At 35.7% G+C, this 22,951-nt stretch overlaps 1 protein-coding gene across 4 annotated transcripts; it reads left to right on the top strand.

The window, feature by feature from the left end:
- The first annotated feature begins 1,411 nt into the window (after nucleotides 1–1,411).
- Nucleotides 1,412–21,604, top strand: gabra6b (gamma-aminobutyric acid type A receptor subunit alpha6b). Of its 4 annotated transcripts, none has more exons than XM_088604040.1 (10): nucleotides 1,412–1,516; nucleotides 2,443–2,561; nucleotides 3,079–3,146; nucleotides 4,001–4,221; nucleotides 4,883–4,965; nucleotides 5,091–5,234; nucleotides 6,034–6,186; nucleotides 11,139–11,386; nucleotides 12,897–13,168; nucleotides 19,430–21,604. In XM_088604040.1, exons 3-9 carry the CDS (start codon nucleotides 3,144–3,146, stop codon nucleotides 13,164–13,166), a joined length of 1,122 nt encoding a protein of 373 aa, XP_088460166.1. In that variant the 5' UTR covers nucleotides 1,412–1,516; nucleotides 2,443–2,561; nucleotides 3,079–3,143; the 3' UTR covers nucleotides 13,167–13,168; nucleotides 19,430–21,604. The 4 variants fall into 4 exon arrangements, with proteins under 4 accessions (XP_088460166.1, XP_088460164.1, XP_088460165.1 ...); XM_088604038.1 differs by lacking the exons at nucleotides 1,412–1,516; nucleotides 6,034–6,186 and adding exons at nucleotides 1,945–2,213; nucleotides 9,850–10,002; XM_088604037.1 differs by lacking the exon at nucleotides 1,412–1,516 and adding an exon at nucleotides 1,947–2,213.
- Nucleotides 21,605–22,951: the final 1,347 nt, after the last annotated feature.

The following is a 22,951-nucleotide window of genomic DNA, read 5'->3' as shown; positions in this document are numbered from 1 at the left end:
GAAGTGCGTCTTCATTGTCTTAACTGGAATTTTAATTGATTACAGTTTTTGTTCTATTCTAGTCTGTCTTCTGTTCCGGTGTTAAGATTATAGTGATCATAGAGTTAGTGTATATGGGTTGGCATAAAACCCAAGCTTTTCACAAGCTTCCACGTGTTACACGTTTATTTTCTGTGGCGAGACCACAATGATCCCCTCTCCAAAATACAGTAAACTGGGTAGCATTGGAGAAATTCCACCAGTTCTATTAGTTTTTCATTGTATTTTAATACCTATAAATATACAATGAGCAACGATGTGGTCAAATAAACTTGATTTCTGCGAAAAGTTTATGAACTTAAAAAAAAAACGTACTGCAACAGACAATATGCTTTGCTGGAGTTCACTGTAATCTTTTCTATTCAGGATATCCTTACCTGTCAGCAATCGCAGCTGCACGTGTTCTGGAAATTCTGTGACACGACATCTGTCTTGGACGTCTAATTTATTAAATTCTAAATACTGTACAGTATGTTATAGATGTTATGCAAGTCGGTTCAACTCTCCCGACAACACTTACAGTACTTTGCTTAACATGTATTGCACATTCGAAGCAGTTTTTGACTATCCCTGTCGCACCAAATTATCTGTACTGTAAATTACACCAAATTGCACCACAATCTCTGTACTTTTCCATTGGACAGTTCTAATGGTATAACTGAAATCAACAGCAGCTTAAATATTTGTTGGGAAACGACTAGTTTCCTCTTATATAAAAAAAGAAAAATAGTTTTCTTTTTATTGTTTTCTTTAGAAATACCTTGGATTTTATCGTATCATTTCCTGGGTCCTTTCCTCACCTTCTTCCTTCTTTACAGAACATTTTATAAAGACTATTGCATAGTTTTATGGTCAGCACTCTATTGCGCAAAACGGTATTATCATTAACACCACCAACATTCTTTCTTGCAATTTCTCTTACAAAGTTCAGTTTATCTTATAAAAGGCGTCTCTTTTTGCATAATAAAGCTCTGGGTCTGGTTTTGGAGGGACGGTGGAGACTATTGTGTATGGGTACTGATCACACCAGGTCACTCAGATGTATAAAAGGGCACCAGTATTGAAGTATTGCTTGGGGTAACTTCAGTCAGTAGACGGTCCAGAGTGCTATACAGATGGGAGTCATGTACAGTAATACCAGTTTTTTTTTTTCCATAACGAAAGGGTTCTCCTTTCTTGAATCTCCAACTAATTTACTCTGCCCGTCTTCTTCTGGCCTATTTAAGGCTGGATAATGCGCATGTAAGTACAGTAAGCCAGTGGCTTATAGACTGTGACGTTTTCCTTTCGTAGTGAGATTTAATTGATATTTAAACTGTACATACAGTATCATCCCACAACTTTGCCTGGTGCTGCGGGGGTACTGTAAAAGGAGTCATATACTTACTGTATGTAAGCTTAAGCAGTATACCGTACGCTGTGTGCTGAAACTGAAATGATTCTAATCGACTTCCGAATTAGGTCTGAATGATTCCTGGTAAGTGCAGGCTATCATTGTTGGCACTAGAACAGTTGTTCAATACTGGTCACAGCAGCTGTAGTAGTAACAACAATAATCTTACTCATGATTAAAAAACAGATTTGTACTATATGGTGTACAGTACGTAGATACATCTAGGCTTAACTGAGTAAGAGACGATATAAGTAAATATTGTTTCGCTTAATAAAAAAATAAAGCAAATGGAAATATACAGTACCTCACGTCTTTCAGAATAATATGGAGCTTTTAAACTTTATTATGAATTAACATCTGTAGAATGCTCTCTCTCAGAGAAATTGGAGCCATAGCTGGCGTAATCTCCAACAGCAGGACATTTGAGCTTTTTCCAAATCTCCTAACGGGTCCCTGCTAATTCCCTGCCAAAACTATCAGTGGATTTCTTCCTTTTAATCTCCCATAATGCCTTATTCGATTATTGTCAATGCTCTCCGTCCGTGCTTCTCCGTCTCTTAAAACTCTAGTTTTCCTACTGAGCCAGTCAGATGAGGCACAAACGCACAAGTGAAGTCGCTGAGGACGGGGAGTAAAGCATCCCGATTCACATTGAAGCTTAGGATCAAAATTTTAGAAGAATCAAAATATGGGATATGCAAATTATTACAGTTGACAAGGGCTTTTTGGTCTTGTGCGCCAGAGGCATGGCTTTTCTGATAAATCGCTTTCTCTTGGTTTGGTAAGTGTTTTCTTGATAAAGTGTAATTCTGTCGTGTCACCAGAATAAAAGAAGGGGAACTAATGTTTATTTGGTGTCATCGTTTGCTTATACCATGTTCTAATATAACGATTTTCTTTTATTTAGTATAGCATACAGATAAATATATATTTCTGGCAAGTTAACTTTCTGAGTTTGAGAAGCAAACGTGCTTGACAACAAAATCGATTAAAATCTATTTACATCCCAGTGTTGGCGTGGCGTGGGGAACCCAGCCAACAGATGTGAGCATCTTTTCAGAAAACATCACACGTATTTTGGACAGGCTGCTGGATGGCTACGATAACCGACTACGACCTGGATTTGGAGGTATTGCGGACGTTTCTATGGGTGTGTTAATAACAGGTGTTCAGTACAGTTGTATGAACTTTCCGACAAATATTTTGACGTGTGCCTAAAATGTTTGTTTTGCACGAAGGCCATGGCAGAACCTTGGGAAACCCTGGAGACCCTGGAAACAGTTTCTTCGTCTCTGTGAAGTGTTACCGATCTGATTAATGTCTCTGTCATACATTTTTGCCCTAGAGTGCTTCTCATGTCTGAGCAATTAAATTATGCACTGACCAATTAAGCAGTACACAGTGCAGGCCAACCAATAAAAAGTGTTTAATTATTCTGATCATTGCAGTGCAAAGAAACCTAACACAGTATAGTGTCTTAATTTAACAAGATTATTGTAAATTATTGTACTTTCGAACCACAGCTTTGTTAACTCAAAGTAGAAAGTTTTTACCCTTTTCATAGTTACTGCATTTTAATTAATTTTGCTTGGGATTTGATGCAAGCAATATTAAAGACTACTATAAACACAATAAATCTTTTTAAGGTCCTGTTACTGAAGTCAAAACGGACATCTTTGTTACCAGTTTTGGCCCAGTTTCAGATGTTGAGATGGTAAGTTGTATTATTGTCTTATCTAAAGATTTGAGTTTTGTGAAAACAAATTGTTCATTCATGTTAATAAAATTGTGTGTTTTATGTTCATGTTCCTAGAGACAAGCTATTAGAATTGCTAAGAGCTCTGAGCTTTAACATGTCCACTGCCTCAAGTCATGTTCGTACTGCCTTCATTATTCTGGTGTTTGGGCAGAATGTTATTAAAGCTGATTAGGAAGTTTAATCTGCTTGACAATCCCTTCCAGTGAAGGACACAGTTGGGTGTCTTATCTTTGGTGCAAACTACACTGTTTTAACTGCATCTAAATCTATTTGAACCACCATGTGAAAAATATAAGATTCCTATGTGCAGCTACAGATGTATTTACAGTACTGCATGTGTATCGTAGTGTAAATACGCTTTTCAATCCTTCACTTTTGAATCAACCAGAAGTACAAATTTCCAGACATACAGTATTAAGCTTTCACATTAATTAATGCAGTTTTAGATTTTGTGTGATTTCACTGAATTCTGGGGGGGCATTTAAAACCATACATTTATGCATTTCATCTGACCAAAGTTTACTATGGTGTTAATATTTTATCTGTATATTTTCTTGTATTATAACCTTCAATTGGCTATAGAAACAAAAATCCTAATAAAACCTAAAATAAAAGGGCATACATTAAAATTATTAGATTTATTCTGCTTTTAGGCACTGATTACCTTGAAACCCATTAATCCATCCATCGTCAATAATTTTTTCCTTGCGAGGGCTGTGGCAATTACATATTTATTAATTTAAAAATGCTTGTATGATTGGACAATGATTAAAGTTGGGGTGACAACATTTCCCATTTGTTCCCTCTAGGAATATACAATGGACGTATTCTTTAGGCAGACATGGATTGATGAGAGATTGAAGTTTGATGGGCCCATTGAAATTCTTAGACTCAACAATCTGATGGTTAGTAAGATCTGGACTCCTGACACCTTCTTCAGAAATGGCAAGAAGTCCATCTCTCACAACATGACCACCCCTAACAAGCTTTTCAGGATCATGCAGAATGGGACAGTGCTATATACAATGAGGTATGTCCAAAACATCAATATGTCCTAAATATAAAATTCTAAAATTCGAAAAATATTTTGTTACAGAATATCCAGATCCCCTACTGCACAACATCTTGAAAATATGAATCATTTAGGATTACCTCACTGTTTTCTTGAAGGGGTTTAGTGTTATTTTGTAGGTTTTAATCATTAGCAGAATTATGCTCACATAATTCTGTCTTTGGATCCTATCACATGTTTCTATCTTACAGTACTACAATTGTATGTGTACAGTAATGGAGGTTCAGGAAGGATAACAGCAGGAAAGTTCAGATGGCCTAAATCATAATCATTCCTGATGTAACTTCCTGTATTTTAAAAAAACTCTAATACTATACGTTAGCCTATTCTCTCCTTCACATTCATCTTTTGATTCTCACCTCCACCCCACCTATGCAGCTCTCTCTTGGTTCACTTTTCACTCTGCAGGGTGTCCCAGCCTCCTTGTCCTGTGGCCCTCAGACAAGCAGGTTAAGCAAAATGTACTTTGACTAAAACACGCAATAAACATTTTTCAATACATTTAATTCTTGGATAATGTTATTCCTCCTGTAATATTTTTGTGTGATCTGTAATGTGTATTTTAACTTTTTGGTACTGTATATGAACCTTATCCTTGGTGTATGTTAATACATTTCAGACTCACCATCAATGCAGAATGCCCCATGAGATTAATGAACTTTCCAATGGATGGTCATGCATGTCCTTTGAAGTTTGGTAGCTGTAAGTATTATTTAATTTATTTACATTTTTCTTTTTTTCTGGAGGAGTGGGCGTAGTTTTAGAGTGTATGTGATAGATATATTTTAATAATAGTTATTACAATGTTTTATTTGCTTACAATATAGATGCCTATCCCAAAAGTGAAATCATTTATACATGGAAGAAGGGACCATTGTACTCAGTAGAAGTCCCAGAAGAGTCATCAAGTTTACTTCAGTATGATCTAATAGGACAGACTGTGTCAAGTGAAACACTTAAATCAAACACAGGTAAGGAGCATATTTATTTCAGTTGAATGACTACCAAGTAGACTTGTAGGTTTTTATTATAAAGTAGAGTTTGATTTCTATGTGAAGGTTGAAATAGAAGTATTTATTTTTCCCCTGAACACACGTAGATGCTAAAGCTAACCAGCAATATGATCAAGAGACTGAGAGAATGACACTACCAATATTTATAGCAGAGTATTATAAATTATTTTGATTTTAATTGACCTTGCTCAAAGTTTCAATACAGTGTGCTGTAACTCTTAGCAAAATGTAAGGTGGTTTATATTTATAAGGTTAGAATTGAAAATGTCAGTTTCTTACTGTTTCAAATTTTTCAGCTGGGTAGAGTCATTAAATGTTATTGTGCAATTAAAGCACATATATTCATTTTTTTTAGACATGGCAATGATGGTAATGTTTTTGATATATTGAAATTAGGTTTTTCTTTAGGAAAAGCATGGGCCAATATTCTGGTTGCTCCCTTAAACTGTGAAATTAACTAATCATTTGTGTCTGTCCAGTGGTTACCAAATAGAGCAGTCACTCAAAATGGTTGTGTAGTGTACTAGAATATGTAAGCTCTGAAAGTGCAGGTGAAAGTGTGTAGATTTCAATCCTGTTGATCTGTTCCAGAGAATCCAGAAGAAGTCCAAAAAAGCTAAACTTTTAAATTTTAAGTGACGAAAAAGAAAGTTTTCTTTTAGTTTGATTAAGATCAGAAGTGTTTTGAAGTGCTGCTGTTCTAAAACTGTGAAACCCCAATATTGTTTGTGCCAAAAATCCATTTGTTTTCTGACAGGTGAATACATAGTTATGACAGTTTACTTCTACCTGCAAAGGAAGATGGGATACTTCATGATTCAGACATACATTCCGTGCATAATGACAGTCATACTTTCTCAGGTGTCCTTTTGGATCAATAAGGAGTCAGTTCCTGCTAGAACTGTATTTGGTAGGCTCTGGGATGTTATATTAAATGTCCACTATATAGCCACATCATCAGTGTTTACATGTAACAGGGTTAGAAAATATATCTGATTGTTATCATTCCTCATTTCAGCAAAAGACTGAAATGACAAACACAAACACTTCAATCTTACACAAAGACTTAAATCTTGAGGTTGGATATACTTATAAATAAACAGCCTTATATGAACTTCATTCTTAAATAAAGTTTTTTTTTCTCATGTTGCTTCAGTATGAAACAGCACAGGAGTATGTTGATAAACATAGGAGGATATGTAAAATTAGAAAAAAAAAAATTAAAAAGATTTATGTTTATGATTTCATTTGAGGGCTTGCCTAGCTCTGTTGGTAGAGCATGAGACTCATACTCTCAGAGCGTGGGTTTGTGTCCCACATCGGGCGCCAGGTCCTCCATGTTGGAGACTGGGCACAAAGCTAACAGCCCTGTCCCAGAAAAAAAAAATGTTACGGAAACAGCAACAGGATGTTACTGTCCCTACATGCCAGAAGGCATAACGGGCCAACATCCATCCATCCATGATTTAATTTGTGTGATTTTTAATGCTTTAATAGCATGCTATAAGAACAGGTTGTAATTGCTGGTAACAAGGATGAGTTGTAAAAGCTTGTTTTAGGATACTAATTCATATTTTTTTAACTTTCAAGCTGTTTTTTCAGGATCAGCTTACATGACTTAGATTACTGCATGACATAGGGGTTTGATTTTTGCCTTAGGAACAGGGAGTTCTATTTCTTAGTTTGATTCTGATCCTTTCAATTTAGATTTTAATTTGCTCTGTTTGATTTTACTCATATGAGTGAGAAGGCTGGTCTGTGCAGATTACGATTCTCTCACAAGTCCTTCAGAATTTAGACTGGACTGAAATTAAGGAAGATATAAATCATTTGCATGGATTTAAGTTTGCTACTTTTGGAATGTGCATTTTCAGAAACTCATTAACTTTGTATGTCCTGCTGGGTTAATTTCTAATAAAAATAAAATGTTGTTTAGATTATATTTCAGTTCCACAAATCTCTCATGTCCTTGAGGAGATCTTATATAACATGCAGGCATTTCTAATACTAAATAGATTAAAGATTTCATTTCCCATTTCAAGTTTTTGAAAGTTTAAAAGTGAATAGCTATTGCTAGGTTAATATCTGGTGCAAATTATACATCCAAGCTCTTTATGTAAAGAGACATTAAAATTATAATAATAATAACAAACAAAATATGTTTTAAAAAATTAGAGCAGGAACCATTACTCAACTCATTAAATCAAAACTGCTTGTTGTAAAGTTCTAAAAGACAGGTGACCTCTGTGTAATAAGAAGATATTCTAGAAGCTTTAAGTACAGGAGCTTAACTGATTGAGACTGATCTGTGCTTTGCTTTTTACCTCAAACAACACGGTGATGCCATGAGACCTGTGGCACTATTAAAAGGAGCAGGCGATTTAGAGAACAGAGTCATGATGTATTATATGGTCTTTTGGGAACTCACAGGTTCTTGAGATACAGGGAAATAACTATAGTAAACTTACGCAGTGGATACAAAGCACTGACTTCAAGGTGCCAATATTTTGTATCAAAATATTTAGATGGCTACATATTTTTCTAAATATTATGAGAAACTGCCTTGGAATGAGTAAAGCTTTTGCAAATAATGTAAACAGTATACAGTATACTGTATGTAAGTAGAACACGTGGGGTTAGGGTGCGTGATGGGGTCACCATTTTGTGGTGTTAGTCTTTTCCTTATTCGGTGCTTAAACTTTGGGTTTCGGCCAGCACACCTAACCTGCAGGATCACAACCCCTTCTTTGCACACAACCTGAATTACTTTTTACAGAGTTTGAAGAATGTTAGTTCACCTGGGTGCTTTTCCCAGGAATTAGTCGAGGATTGCCACACATTCACTGAGAAATGTGTCTAGTGATTGGGCTGGGTGCCACAGACTTGTACAGTAAGATCCTAACTTTCTTTACATTATTGTAATGCACTACAGTGATTCACTACCATCCATTACATTTATTGTGCTCTTTGTCGAAGTGTTCATTTTTTTAAAGTAAGCAACTGTTTCTTGCGTCAACAAGTTCTGATACTTATGAGGTGCTGTTTAGGCCATTATTCAAACTTTACCTCTCATGCACACACAAAATGCTCTCACATATACACGAAATAACTAGTGAATGTGAACATTTCTGTGTATGTGAAAGATAAAACTAGTGAATTTGAGAGCATTTTATATGAACGTGAGAGGTAAAATGGAGAGTGTGAGAGCAATTTTTGTTAGTGTGAAAAAGCATTTTGTGTGTATTTGAGAGCAATTTGTGTGTGTATGAGAGGTAAAGTTTGAATAATGGCCTAAACGGCACCTCATAGATACTCCATACCGCATAACTACAAAAACTAAGACATCTCTGCCAAGGTCTGGCAAACAACTTGAGATGAATTCCATAATGCATGGATCAAAAGCATCCCAGCAAACCCTCTTCTCAGTTTTCTTACCAATTGTAAACCAGGACTAGGCTACAGTTCTGCAGACAATGACCATCATATGTGTGCATAAAAAGTATAAGCACATGACTGCCGCTCATGAAGCACAGGGTGTCACCACAAAGTATTAACCTCACTGTACAGTATTTTCTCACTAAGCATTTATCAACATAAACATGTATAGTGCCATAAGCCTTTATTTGAGAAAATGGTGACTTTTGTCACAAACTAACACATTCCATTTCTTTCTTCTTGGAAATAAACTATGTGAATGTCTAATTAACGAGAACATTAGAGAGACATTCCCCTGGAGTGGCACAAAAACCTATTTTCCTCAGACTGTATGATACAAAGGCTGAATGAACCTCTTTTATTTTGACTTGCTTGGAAGTGATCTTACTCAAGTTTAAGTTTCCTAATTGGTAAATATATTAAAAACAAATTTGCTTTGTTTTGTAAAAACAAGCACTTTTTTTTACCTGAAGTAGTGAAATCGCTCTGATCAAAGTATATATTTTTACTGTAGATGCAGAGAAAGATCAGATGGGTGTATTTCTTTGCTTGTTTTTTATGTTTTGCTTTTGTGAATTGTATGCAGATTAAATTGACATTACAATAGGTTTTGCTACTGGGACATTAAGAAGATTGAGTACACCCCTGAAATACGGAATGAGAACAGCTCTTGTTGTTACTTATGTAACAGTTAGCTCTCCCTCCTTAAATGTGATTTAGTAAATCCAGCCAATTAATATTTAAAATTTCAGGATCTCTCCCTTACAAACATATACACATATGCAATTTATAGTACCATATATCAGGAAGAAAATTTAATTTCATAGGCTATAGAGTACAGATGTTTTTTTTTAAACAAATTGAAGAAATGCACGACACCTTTATTTAACTTAATCGGTTGAGTTTGGTCTCATTACTACTGATTGTCTTAAATAACATATGCAGGATTGTACATCTTTTATAAACAATTCTGTTACACTTCTGGTATATAAGGCACATCGTGCACATTACATTTTGCAGTAAAATAGTGCCTCTATCACATACTATTGATTTAATTAAACTCTTGTTACATGTAAACCTTTATTATTTCATTTTGTTCCACTGACCATTATCATTGTCCATCATGTGTTCATTTCAGGTGAATATGCATTGCAAGTGGTCTATTTTCATCTTGAAAGAAAACTAGGCTACTACCTCATTCAAACATACATTCCATGCTTCATGACTGTTGTTCTGTCCCAAGTTGTGTTCTGGATCAACAAAGAGTCTGTTCCTGCAAGAACTGTAGCTGGTATGAAAGCCTCCCATACAGTATCTTTGTCATTCTACTGTATGGTGTAGCAGTTTTACAGTAAATCAGTTGTGATTTTAAGATGCATTTGTGTTCAGTAACTGGAGGAAGCACTTTTTCAATAACAGTAATATAACTCCATCTAACAGAGTATCTAGAAAATGTACAGAATCTTTTTTTAATATTTCTGTGTTCCACCATAGATATTTGCCCAAAAAATCTCAATGTGATCTGGAAATAAAGTGTAAATAAAGTGTACAGTAGGTTGTAGGAAGGGTGTTGTAAATGAGAATGAAGACCCCTTATAACAAGAGAAGTATCAGTGCTTTGCTTATAAACTTAATATATATAAGCATTAAGAAAGAGGCAAAGGTTCCCTACACAAAGGGAATGAAAACAAGGTGCTTGTCAAGATTTGTGGACACAAATGCAGTAGATACAATATGTAAATGTGTAATGTGTAAGTTCAAATACTAATATCCAAAGAAGCTCTTTGATTTTAAGGTTTTCTTGAAACCCATGTCATTACGTACAGTATGTTTAGAACCTGTTATGCTTCATGAAAATGAAAAGAGAATATTACATTAAGTGACAACAACTATAAAAATATTTGTGAATCATTTTTTTGACTTCATTACAGGCACAAAAAATGGGTAGAAGCTCATATAATTTACACTATAAATATGTAGATTGCTGAATCAAACTGCTGTTACTGGCAGTGGTCACTGAGTCTGAACTGGCTATTTATCTGTTTTTCGGATTCACATATTTTCAGTTATTTTTGTGTTACGTTCAATCATCTTTTGATTTACTAGCTAAAGATACTAAAGATAAACCAAATCAGGCAAGTCATATTTGGGTCAACAATAAGGGTGAAACTTGTACCGGAAATGGGTAGCAAGGGAATTTCTGAAAATAATACTGACATGGGTTGCAAGTAACCATTTCTTTACAGTATATGTTTGATGTTTCATATATGCATGACGTTGATTTACAGTATATACAGTATATTAATTAACTGATAGGGAAGAGAACGTGGGGGATATGTCCCTCTAAGCCTGGAGCAAATAGCCTCTCCACTTTGATTTGCTTGTTTCATTCAGGCTTCTAAAGTAGTTTTTCATCTATATTTCAAGGTATCACCACTGTCCTTACCATGACCACCCTCAGCATCAGTGCTCGACACTCCCTGCCGAAAGTGTCCTACGCCACTGCCATGGACTGGTTCATAGCAGTATGCTTTGCCTTTGTCTTTTCTGCGCTCATTGAGTTTGCGGCTGTCAACTACTTTACCAACATCCAGGCTCAGAGAGCACTGCGAAAGGTGGCCAAGGCAGCAGCATTAGAGGCTGCAGCTGCAACGAGCGAGGAGGAGATTGTGTCGGTAATTTTCTTCCCCTTTGGTAATAGGATACAAGACAAGAGCAGGCAGCCAAAGTGGCTTAGTGTGGAACTGATATTGCAGTTACTTTTGTGGTACTGCAGCAGATTACATAAGTACATGAAATCAATTTAAATGCACAAGGTGCATTCTTCGATGTTGGAGCAGTGTTCAGGCATTACCATTGGATAGCTTCATGCATTTGGAGGCGCTTGTGTCAACGTAACCTTTTTTAAGGTTTTAAAGTCTGTATGCTTTTTAGGTGTACATACTGTACTGTACTGTAAGCTAGTAAAAGTACTGAAAAGAACAATTTGTGTCCTCTGTACACTTACCAAGTGGAATACAAATCATAGGGTTGCTCTGTATTATGCACATATATTGATTTCGTGTGTGTTTTAACCATTTATATTGCTTTACACGATTTTTAAATATCACCTAATTTTCTGTTGCTTAAAAAAGGAAGGTTAATTACAAGAAATTAGTAACCATTATTTTTAACTAACAAGAGCGGGTTTGGAGACAGACATCATCTTTGGGAATTTTGAAGAAAGACAGAGAGCCTTTGCCATGCATTTGTTTCTAAGTGCTCAGAAAGCCCAAAACAGGAACTGAGCAGTGAGGACTGTCAAAATACATTTTGAAATTTTGAAGTGGTGGATCTCAAAAGACTGCAAGGGCATACAGTACACTTTGCAGAAGCTCTGTATTTGAAATGAAAACTGATCACTCCTTTGTTCAATTACATGAAGTTGACAAAATATTGTTTAGCAATAAATGATGTTAATTTGTCACAGGTAGTGGAAAAATATCAAGCCTTTTGGGAGCTATCCTACATAAACTCACAGTCATTGTCGTTTCAAAAATAGCACAGTATTAAAACACTAAGCAGCAGTTCCTCCCAGCATGATCTTACACCACAACGGGTAGTGCACAGCGTTAGGCAGCTGACATTTGCAGTTACAACCTTGTATGTCATGGAAGCTATTCAAAAATCCCCCCCCCCCCCCCTTCATACTCCCCACTCGTCTCTGTAATATACGCAAAGCTGTTCAAAATTTTCTTAAAGCAAAACAAGCTCATTAATATAGAACATAAGTAAAATACAGGCTCAGAGGAGCTTGTTTTAAATAACTAAAACAATTTAATGAGAGAAAAGATCATGTATACCAATAGTCATTGATTTTTTGAATGCATATTACAAATCAACAAACAAATAGATTATTTGGTTTCACATTAATGGTAGCAATGGCATTAGTGTCACCCTGATCATATCTCAAAATCAAAGTCTTCTCTCATCAGAGCCTAAACCCTGTTCAATCATTGAGCCTATTGCTGCTCTTTCTATATCATTTATTTAAAATAATCAGCTGTTTTTACTGGACAAGTAAAAAAAAAAGCATAGCGGGTTCCTGTTAACAAAATGATAATTGTTTGCTCATTTTGTGACACTTGGAGAAAATCAAAAATTGATCCCGTGTTTTTTAATTTTAATTTTCATGAACTGGAGCAGCACTCAGATTCCAATAGCAGCCTAAAGAAGAGATTGAACTCTGTGGTTTCCCGTAACGAACCGCCGATTGAAGAAAGCTATACACCCCCACCACAGCCACAATTCCTGCAGCAAGGATCTGCCATTCCTGCAAATATCCAACTTACGGGGACAAGCAAAATAGACAAATATGCCCGTATACTTTTCCCTTTGTCATTTGGTGCATTCAACCTTGTGTACTGGATTGTCTATCTGTCAAAGGATACCATGGAGCTATCAACTCACTCTTGAAGGTATTGTGATTTGTATATTTGCTTTTTTGTACTGTATGTTTATATTAATTGTTTGGAATTGTTTGATATACAGTACTGAATATGTACAAGTATGTGATGAAAAGGATTTAGATCGATTCTGGATTCTAGATTATGTTGCAACTTCTTCTGCACTGTTATTTAGCTTTTTGTAAAATAAGTGGCGATTCTAAATGTTTAAATATCTGTCAATCTTAAGAATAAATATCTGGGCATCAGTTGTTTTACAAGGAGATTTGAAGAACTGGTCAACTTGACTGCTGCTGAATTATACTAAAATACAACCTCAGTGAATAAAAACAACATGATATAGCAATGAACATCTATGAACACCAAATACACTGTAGGGAAAGAACATTTTATATCTCTATAATTACTACCGTGGGGCAGCATGATAATGTACTGTAGTCGTTAGCATTTTTTGCCTTGCAGCACTGGGGCCCTGGGTTCAATCCTGGGTTGTTACTGTATCTGCCTGGAGTTTGTATGGGTTTCTTCTGGGCGCTTTGGTTTTTTCTATAGTCCAAAGACATGCTGACAGGTTAATTGGCTTCTGGGGAAAGGTGTCCCTGGTGTGTGTTTGTGTCTGTGTGTCTCTCTCCTGGTGTCCCGTCCATGGTGTGCTCTGCCTTGTGGCCATTGCTTGGCAGGATAGACTCCAGCTCCCCCATGATAGTGAATTGGATAAAGCATTTATAAAGTTATTTAATGAATGAACAATTACTACATTAAATTTATAGACCTGCCTGTTTAGCCTGAAAAAGATATATTTTGACTCCAAGAGAGTGCCTAGGAGACCATCAGTTGTGGAATTGTCACTAACCATAAGTAGTTTTGGCCTAATTAATATATGATGCTATTTGTAACTATATTTTTGTAACTCTATTAAGAGGTACACTAAAAAAAGATCTGTAAATTGATGATAAAATACACTGCAACACAAAACATATCTAACCAAGATAGATACTGTAGTAATTATGATTCAAGACAATGCTTTTTATTACATATGAACAGAAGGTTAATTATTTAATCCCTTGTCTTTGATAGTACGTGGTTTTTTACCACCCTAGATTTTTATTAGCTTGTTTCAATGCCTTCGGATGGTATGAGGTAATCTTATGTCTAATGAAATTTGAAAGAACTTCACCATGTACACACCTACTACCGTACAGTACATACTCTATATGGACTTTATTAAATTCGGCAATATGGCAAACTCTGACCTATTACTGTTGCCCGTATGGTCAAATTCCCACAGAGCATACTATAATAGATTAATTGTTTATATTTTATGGGTGCATTTGCAGTATCTTATCACGTTCTTGATCATCCAGTAGTATCTGGTATATGGAAGTCACACTCTTGTGTAGAGGAGGGTATGTTTTTTTTTTATGTTCCAACTGATATTGACATTTGCACAAGCAGATGATCCTACTGTAGAACACAGGAGTCTCATTTAATATATATTTTCATAATCATATTGTTTATATCATCATCATTCTCAACAGAACATCACCACCACCACCACCACCAACAACAATAACAATCATACAGTACATTGCTGTTCATCCCAAAAGATCCCATTGTATTTTATTCATAGGAAGAGATCAGCTTCATCCACCAGTGAATAAGCTGTCATGCAGATCAGCTTTAGCTGCTCATATGTACTCCTGCCACCTACTACTTAGCAAGTAAATGGAGAAATGAGAAATTGACTTGAATTGACTTGGATTTGAATTGTGGGGTCACTGTAAGTAGGCCAGATAGAGCAAGCACACATTGAATTTCAGCGATAACACTGTGGTTCATGTCTCCATTCTTCCAAACTGCAACATAGGACCTTTAATGGCCAATTAGTGAGGACTCCAGATTAATTTCTGACAACACATAGTACACATCACCATAATGGTCTGCAAATTCTAGTCCAGGGTGAAGAGCACCACCTACAGGTCCACAAAATATGCTTACAGCAGCAACCTCATTAGATCTGGCAAGTTGATAAGACAGCTGTTAACACCTGAAAAAGTGATAGCTATGAAAATGTTAATAACCGAATAAATGAAAAATGTGGAAAAAATGAAAAAAATCATACTACTCTATATTTAGCTGAATATGGAAGCCCGTTTCCGCCAGGGAGTAAAAAAAAACGCGCTATGGTATCTCAGAATTCCGACTTAGTATCTCAGAATTGCGACTTAGTAAGTCAGAATTCCGACTTAGTTTCTCAGAATTGCGACTTAGCAACTCAGAATTCCGACTTAGTATCTCAGAATTGCGACTTAGCAACTCAGAATTCCGACTTAGTATCTCAGAATTGCGACTTAGTTTCAGCTTTTATAATTGTGAATTCTTCTGGATGTGAAGTGCCTATTTCTGTATCTTATTTCATATTCTGTCTAATATATAAATAAATAAAAAATAAAAACGATTTTTAAAAAGCCCACCGTGCACTATTCCATCCGGGTACTATGGAAGCCTCACTGGCGGAAATGGGATTCTATAAAAAATTAGTGTAATTAATTTGATTTTTATCAGGGCACTGTACAGGACAAGTCTTCAGGCTTATAGATCCTATGATCCTGTACAATTCATGAAAATAGTGTAACGGAACGGCTGACATACAGGTTGTACGATCTGGTTGCAGTACACCACCCTCCCCTGCGCATAACAGGGATGCTGGCCGCCGGGGTTAAAGAAAGTGTTCTTAAAGAAAGTGAGCCAGTGCAGTGAGGCACGAACTAGGGTGGGAGCGGCGAGGGCACAAGCCCTAGAACCCGAATCCGTTACAATAACAAGAGGACAGACAATGAAATCTGGCTATTTCGAAGTCGCAAATGTGAGATATAAAGTCGGAATTCTGAGTTACTAAGTCGGAATTCTGAGTTGCTAAGTCGCAATTCTGAGATACTGAGTCGCAATTCTGACTTACTAAGTCGCAATTCTGAGATACTTAGTCGGAATTCTGAGTTCCTAAGTCGCAATTCTGAGATACTAAGTCGGAATTCTGACTTACTAAGTCGCAATTCTGAGATACTAAGTCGGAATTCTGAGTTGATAAGTCGCAATTCTGAGATACTAAGTCAGAATTCTGACTTACTAAGTCAGAATTCTGAGATGCTAAGTCGCAATTCTGAGTTACTAAGTCGGAATTCTGAGTTACTAAGTCACAATTCTGAGATACTAAGTCAGAATTCTGAGATACCATAGCACGTTTTTTTTTTACTCCCTGGCGGAAACGGGCTTCCATAGCTGAAAGATACTGTCTGCACTTAGTTATTTGAAGAATGCATAGTAACCAAAGAAGAGTCATTACAAGTCTAGACATATGCATTAAATGCAGTGTTGCACCACATCCCTAAGAAGTGGTACTGTTTTTTTAGATTCTAAATATGATAAAATCCTCCAGCAAAAGCTCTAAAGTGAATGTTAAGTGATATGAAAGAATGCTTGCTGCAGAGCCATAATTACTTTAAAGTTTATAAAGTGTAACCCCTTTAATTAATTTCTAAAGATCCCATAGTCATGCTTCCACATAAGCAGTTCAAATCACTCATGTGACTGTCACAAAGGACAATACCACCAAATCTATTAGATTTATCAACAGGGTGGGTCGATTTAACTCCCAGTAAAAGTAGTACATAAGAAAATAAAATATTTTATTTGTAGTATACTGCAGATTGAGCCTTAAAATTAAGTCTAAATTTTTTATAAGAGAAGTTCAAGATGTTATATCCTATTCTTGCCTATTTCTGATCTTCTACATATAAATATATCTCACTGTGCATTTTTATGCACCCTTCCAACCACCCCATCTACACACTTGCAGCAGCTCCCTGGCTCATTCCTTGTGAAAATGAAGGATGTTTGCTCAACCCCATCCTTCCAATCAGTCTGCCATGCTCTCAGTTAGGAGAGTTATACCAAATAACCTCTAATACATTCACCCCATTATCGCATTCATTGAGATCAAATTGACATATTGAATAAATATTTTACTTTATTTTAGGGTGAACTCTGTGAGTTACACCTCTGGCCTTGTTTGAAAGTGCTATATATTTTCTTTGCAGTATTAAAAATATAGTCAAGGTGTTTTCAATTGTTTGAGTCAATTACTGTAGTGTAATTGACTACAGTAGGGCTTCATGGGCTGGCCAAACATCCTTCTGACTACCAGATAACTGTGAGCACCAAGTGTTTTCACTGGGAGATGATTCACTCCTCTAATCAATGCTAGCTGTGTTCTGTGCACTGTGGAATTAGCAATGTGAAAAATGTCAGAATGTTCAAATGTGCATGTTTCCAAGGAAAACATCTGTGGCCCTCACCACTCCTTTTCTGTTACAAGGGTTAGCAATTAAAGCAAGTTTATGAACAATGGCTGATTCCAGTTTGATTTGTGATTAGAAACAGACCAATAATTAATGTAAACCATCACTAATCACATAATTATGAAATCTTTATTTGAAAGGAAAAAATGCTTTCAAAGGTTATGTGTACATGTATAATTTATGTTAGAAAACCCACATGAATAGGTTGCAATTGTATTTCTTCTGTTCTATTTTCTGTGGTTTGGTATCTTTTTAATACTACTGGGTCAATGACAAAAGCTACTCTAGTCGAGCTGTCACAGGACAAAAATGGCAAGGCTGAGTTCCACTCACTGTGTACTGTAAGTGCTATACAGTATCTGGTTAGAAAAAGCCTACAGTGGTGCTTGTTAATGAATAGGTCTTTTCAATATAGCCATTTCCAAAGACACATTAGTTTGAGAGGCTTCTTAGGATCTGAGTTTACAACCCCTGAATTTACCTGTAGGCAGTAAGATTGCTTTTTATTGCTTGCTAGAGAGGACTTAAAAACTGCTTTCCTTGAGTTGTAATAAATCTAAACCAGTAAGTGCTGTACAAAAATGTTATTGTCAGATTTGGGTCTTTCTTTAAAAATATCTTCCACTTAAATGTAGAAGTTAATCAATATCTTTTAGCAATAAAGAAAGCAAGGTCTGCAACGTCAGACGATTGTCATATAAATCCACCATATTTGCTTTGGAATAAAATTCTCGTAAGTACAATATAAAACACACACTAATGAAATGTATACTCTGATTTTTTTTTTCCGTGAGAGAAGTGTTGGGGGAACTAAGCTTTAAAAAAAATCAGATAATGTTTTACTTGAAGAACTCTTTCATAAACGCTACAGTATGTTATAATAACATGCATTATCCTTTATAACCATTTGTGGAAATTCTATTACAGGCATGTTTAAATCTGCACAGACTACAATAAATTACAGTTATTATATTAAATATATTATATAAATTGTGAAAATTATTACAATCATTATAAAGCATATTAAATGTACAGTATATCAATTACCCTGATACTTCCATTAGTGTAAATAATTCACTCACATTTTATTTTGAAAACAGTAACAATATTTTGTCACCTTTTGTTCTGTTTTTTTTCTTCTGTCAATTGGTTCATAAGCAGTACTGCAGACAGAGAAAAGTAAGATGAAAATGATGGACTTGAGAACTTGTTGGACTTGAGATATGTTTATATTAAATTTGTTTTACCATGTTATGTAGTGTTAATGAAGAATTAATAATTGTGTTTTGGAGCATCATTCAAATATTGCAAAACCATTTTTCATATCTGGTTTGACATTTTCAATACATACGGTATGATTACGTCAATTAACAAGGACTGGTAGTATTGAAATGACAGTAAAAATTGTAATGCGTCAGTTTGCTCTCCTGATTATCTGTAAACTTGCATTTTTATGGAGCTCTAGGTTAAGCTAGCATTACAAACTAATCAAAAACAGACTTTGAGTATGAGCATCTCATTGGCCTTATTCTGAAATTAGTGTCTTAGAAGAGGCATTTAATTTATGGAGACTGAAATAGAAAAGAAGAAGAACCCGGAGTTTAAGTGACTCCCAAGGTCAGTTTATCAGCACTTGAGTCCGGAATCAATTTAGATCAACATTATCACATGTTCAGACAAGAATAAAATAAATTTGCAGCATGTCTGGTATGCTGGTTCACACTACTCAATACCGACCCATTTAATTTGCCTGTTAATTACAGCCATTCCTCTTGTATGAGATGCATTAAAGGATATATTTGTCTTCTTTGACTAAGCAGAGAAATCCTTCTCCTTTTTGGTATTAGAGTATTTTCAAATTCTCTTGTGTTGGCATTCCGCTTCCTTTAATCTGTCTCTTTGTTCTATATTGCAGGAAGAATGACCCTCACTTCTGGAAGTCACTTCAGAAGTGTGTAGTGAAACAAGAAGACCTTGCTGCTGTCTCTTTCATTTTTGTATCATAGGTGTTGCATTTTTCCATGCCAGCTTTTATTGTCTGGAGGTAGTGTTGAGGCTTTTGCTCATTTAGAATTTCTTTGCCTTTAGCCAGACTTTAAATATATTTAATGCAGGGATTTTATTTGCTCTCAGAGCACATCTGGTTCTGGTGGCATTTCTTTCAATCCTAAATGCCTTTTTCCTTTCTGTTTGAATCAGGGCTTTCACAATTGCAGCTGAAGTACTGACATAACCCTGCAGGCTTGTGCAGTACAGTACTTTGTCTCTGTAAATGTGTACATGCATTACATTTAAAGCAGATGTGTGGATCCGATGGGTTGATGGAGCTGATTGTGAGAGTCATTTGTTTTGGGAAACTCAATTTTGTCGTTTTAAACCAAATCTTTGGACCTGACTGTTAAAACATCATTTTTTACAGACTATACTTAACTTTTTAAAACAACTCTAAGGTGAGAAATAGGTCAAAGGTGTGCTCTTATAGAATCCACATTTCAGAGTTACGTGCCGGTACACAACAGAACTCTGTTCAGTCAGGCAGCAAATACAAAAGTTACGTTACTTTTAAACTCTTAAAAACCAAAGTTGTAGGAGGCCTCAAATACCAACTAGTTATGATAGTTATGTATGAAAGGCAGTTTGCACAAGACAACCTATGGGAAAACAGGGTTAAAAGCAACTAAATTGTTAGACACATATTTAGTATTTTCATTGTAAATCTCAGTGAAATATGCAACTACTTAGCTTTTGTTGTTTGCCAGGAAAAATATACCTGAAATGACAAGTTAATTTGTCATGCTTGTTCGCTGTGTTTACTTGTATGAGTTTTTGCCATTTGGTATTATTCTGTATTACAGCATCTGTTTTGCAAATGAAAACTAAATGATTGAAGGCAGACAGACAAGGATTTGTGTTGAGAAATAATGTGATTTAAATCACACATCACATTTACATTACAATGATTATAGTCAATATATTATATAAAATATCTATAATTGTTATAATCTATATAAAATATATTAAATGTATATAACATCCTCTCATACTTTAGTGTACATATTTCACTCTTATTTAATTTTAAAAACAGGAAAAACATTTTTGTTACCTTTATTTCTGTTTTGTTTGTTCTATCAGTTTCATCAATGAATTTTAAACCTGTTATTGGGGATCAATTTCCCAGTAATATTTTCCATGGATAGACAAAGACATTTGTTTTGGGAGATTAAAGGTAAGCCAGAATAGGTCTTAATGTATAATATAATAATATTTAAATTTCTATGCATATGCCACCGGGGACATGAAAACACTGAAAATGTAGATTTTGTCCCCATGGAAAAAGGCAGCTCCAATGAAGAATTCTTTTATACTCAATAATTTTAAGAAACTCCTAAGTTTTTTTATAAAGTTTTCTTTATATCTCAAAGCTGTTACTATATATTTTCTGTCACTTTTTTAAATGGACGTTATTGACAGATTTTCAACCCCCAATTTTCAATACATTTGGTTTAAATATATTAAATGTCTTTTTTCTTTCAAGTCAGTGGTGGTTGCATACTGTGCTGTACTGTATATCCTTGTTTTACATGTTTTGTAGAAAAAAGTGTTATAATTAGTTAAGGAATGTTCATCTTTTCTTACCAATAAATATGCATATGTACAGTTTAAATTAAAATTGAGTATACTTGTGCATTGTTAATGAGCAGAACATACAATACAATAAAAACATACTTTATCTGATTTTATATATTTATTATCTTGATATATAGCATGATATATGAACTTTTAAAATTTTTTTAGTTAAAAAAGTGTATTTTTTTCTTTTTAATAATCATTTTACAATAAACATAATTTTTACCTTAAGTAGCTTAGTGTTGTTTGTGTTAAAAATAAAGAAGGATATTTTATTACTTGCAAATTATTTTCTGTATTAATGTTGTATTTATACCTATTTATTAGACACATTCTCTACCCTGAATATTTATTATTACCAAGTTTTGTATGAATGTTATATCATAAATACACCTAAAATAAATTTTGTCATATTTTGGTTTTCCAGTCTAAAATAAAGATTCTTCTGATTTGTTCTTCAAAATGTTTCATGCATTGCTTTTGCAAGTTGAGGGTGTTTGTGATCCAAACTGAAAGGTTTTTAACAAAAATGGATGTGCAAAGGTAAGCATGACTGATGGAGTTTTTTTCAAACAGAAGTCAGGAATGAGGTTTACATCTATTCTTGCCCACTTCTCTTCTCTTTGCCAACTCTGTTTTGCCTACTGAACATATCTTTCACATATCGTCTCGTATTTGGGGTTTGCTCTGCTCAGAGAAAGACCTTACCTTTCAATTCTCCATGTCCACCTCTTCATCCTTTGTCATTTCCGCCAGCTTCTGCTGCGGTCAGTGCAATTGCTCTGGCTCCCACCCTATCATTTCCTCAGCACCTCCATACCCAGCTTTCTGATTACCACTTTCCTTCAAGCCAAAGTGGGGAGTTGCCTACTTACTTCAACTTTAACATGCAGCTCTTTGACCCATTCTTCTCCACACTCCGCGGAAAAAAAAATGGCTTCCTGCAGTTGCCATGACGTCTACTCTTTTTCTGGCTACTTCTGATTTTAATCCCTCCGTACCCCAGGCTCCGGAACAACTATGTTTCCCTTTCCCCCTTCCCTCTCCACTCTTTATCCAAAATCCTGCTTCATTCACTATTTCCCTATTTCTCTCTCCCCTATCTCTTCCATTTCATTGTTGGACATCCACCCCACAGCACCAGGCTCCAATGTCCATCTCTTCCCTTTCCCCAGTCCTCCTTTTCTCCTTTCCCTCAAGGAGCCTCTTAGCTACCAGTACTGTGGTCTCAGTGCAAGCACACAGCATCCATCTGGGCTGGGTTCAAGGTCCTCATTTACAGCTCCTGCCGCCACCCACTGTCTGCTACTGGTTACAGCCCAGGCAGTGGTGGTGATGTGTTCCCTACCTCAACCTCAACTCTGATAACCAAGCGATTGGGTTGTCGGTCCCCAGATCTCCCCACTTCAGCTTCCATTTCACCAAAAGCCCCAGCAGAGATCCTCCATCCCTGCCAGAGACTGGTCTCCCAATTGCTTTAGCTGCTATTTTAGGGGATTCGCCAGGAATCCATCCTCTTGTGCTTACATTCAGTACTTTAAGCTTGATGATGCCATTAACCAAGGAGTCTCTTATTATTCCCTTCACTTATTGCCATGTGTCTTTGCATCAAATAACAGACAAGTTTTAGCGAGCATTTATTCACTATCAATTCCAATACCTATTCTGCATAAGGCTAAACTAAGCCATCCATAGTACTGATAGCTTCAGGTTACTCCTTCCTGGTAGGCGCAGAATCTTCCGCAACCCATCATGGAACCCCAGTCTCTACCAATCAAATCCTAGAAAAGTCTTCCACCAAAGCCTGCCT

Source organism: Lepisosteus platostomus, chromosome 13, assembly GCF_059453375.1.
Source record: "Lepisosteus platostomus isolate fLepPlt1 chromosome 13, fLepPlt1.hap1, whole genome shotgun sequence".
NCBI lineage: Eukaryota > Metazoa > Chordata > Actinopteri > Semionotiformes > Lepisosteidae > Lepisosteus > Lepisosteus platostomus.
This window is presented reverse-complemented; position numbering and strand designations above follow the sequence as displayed.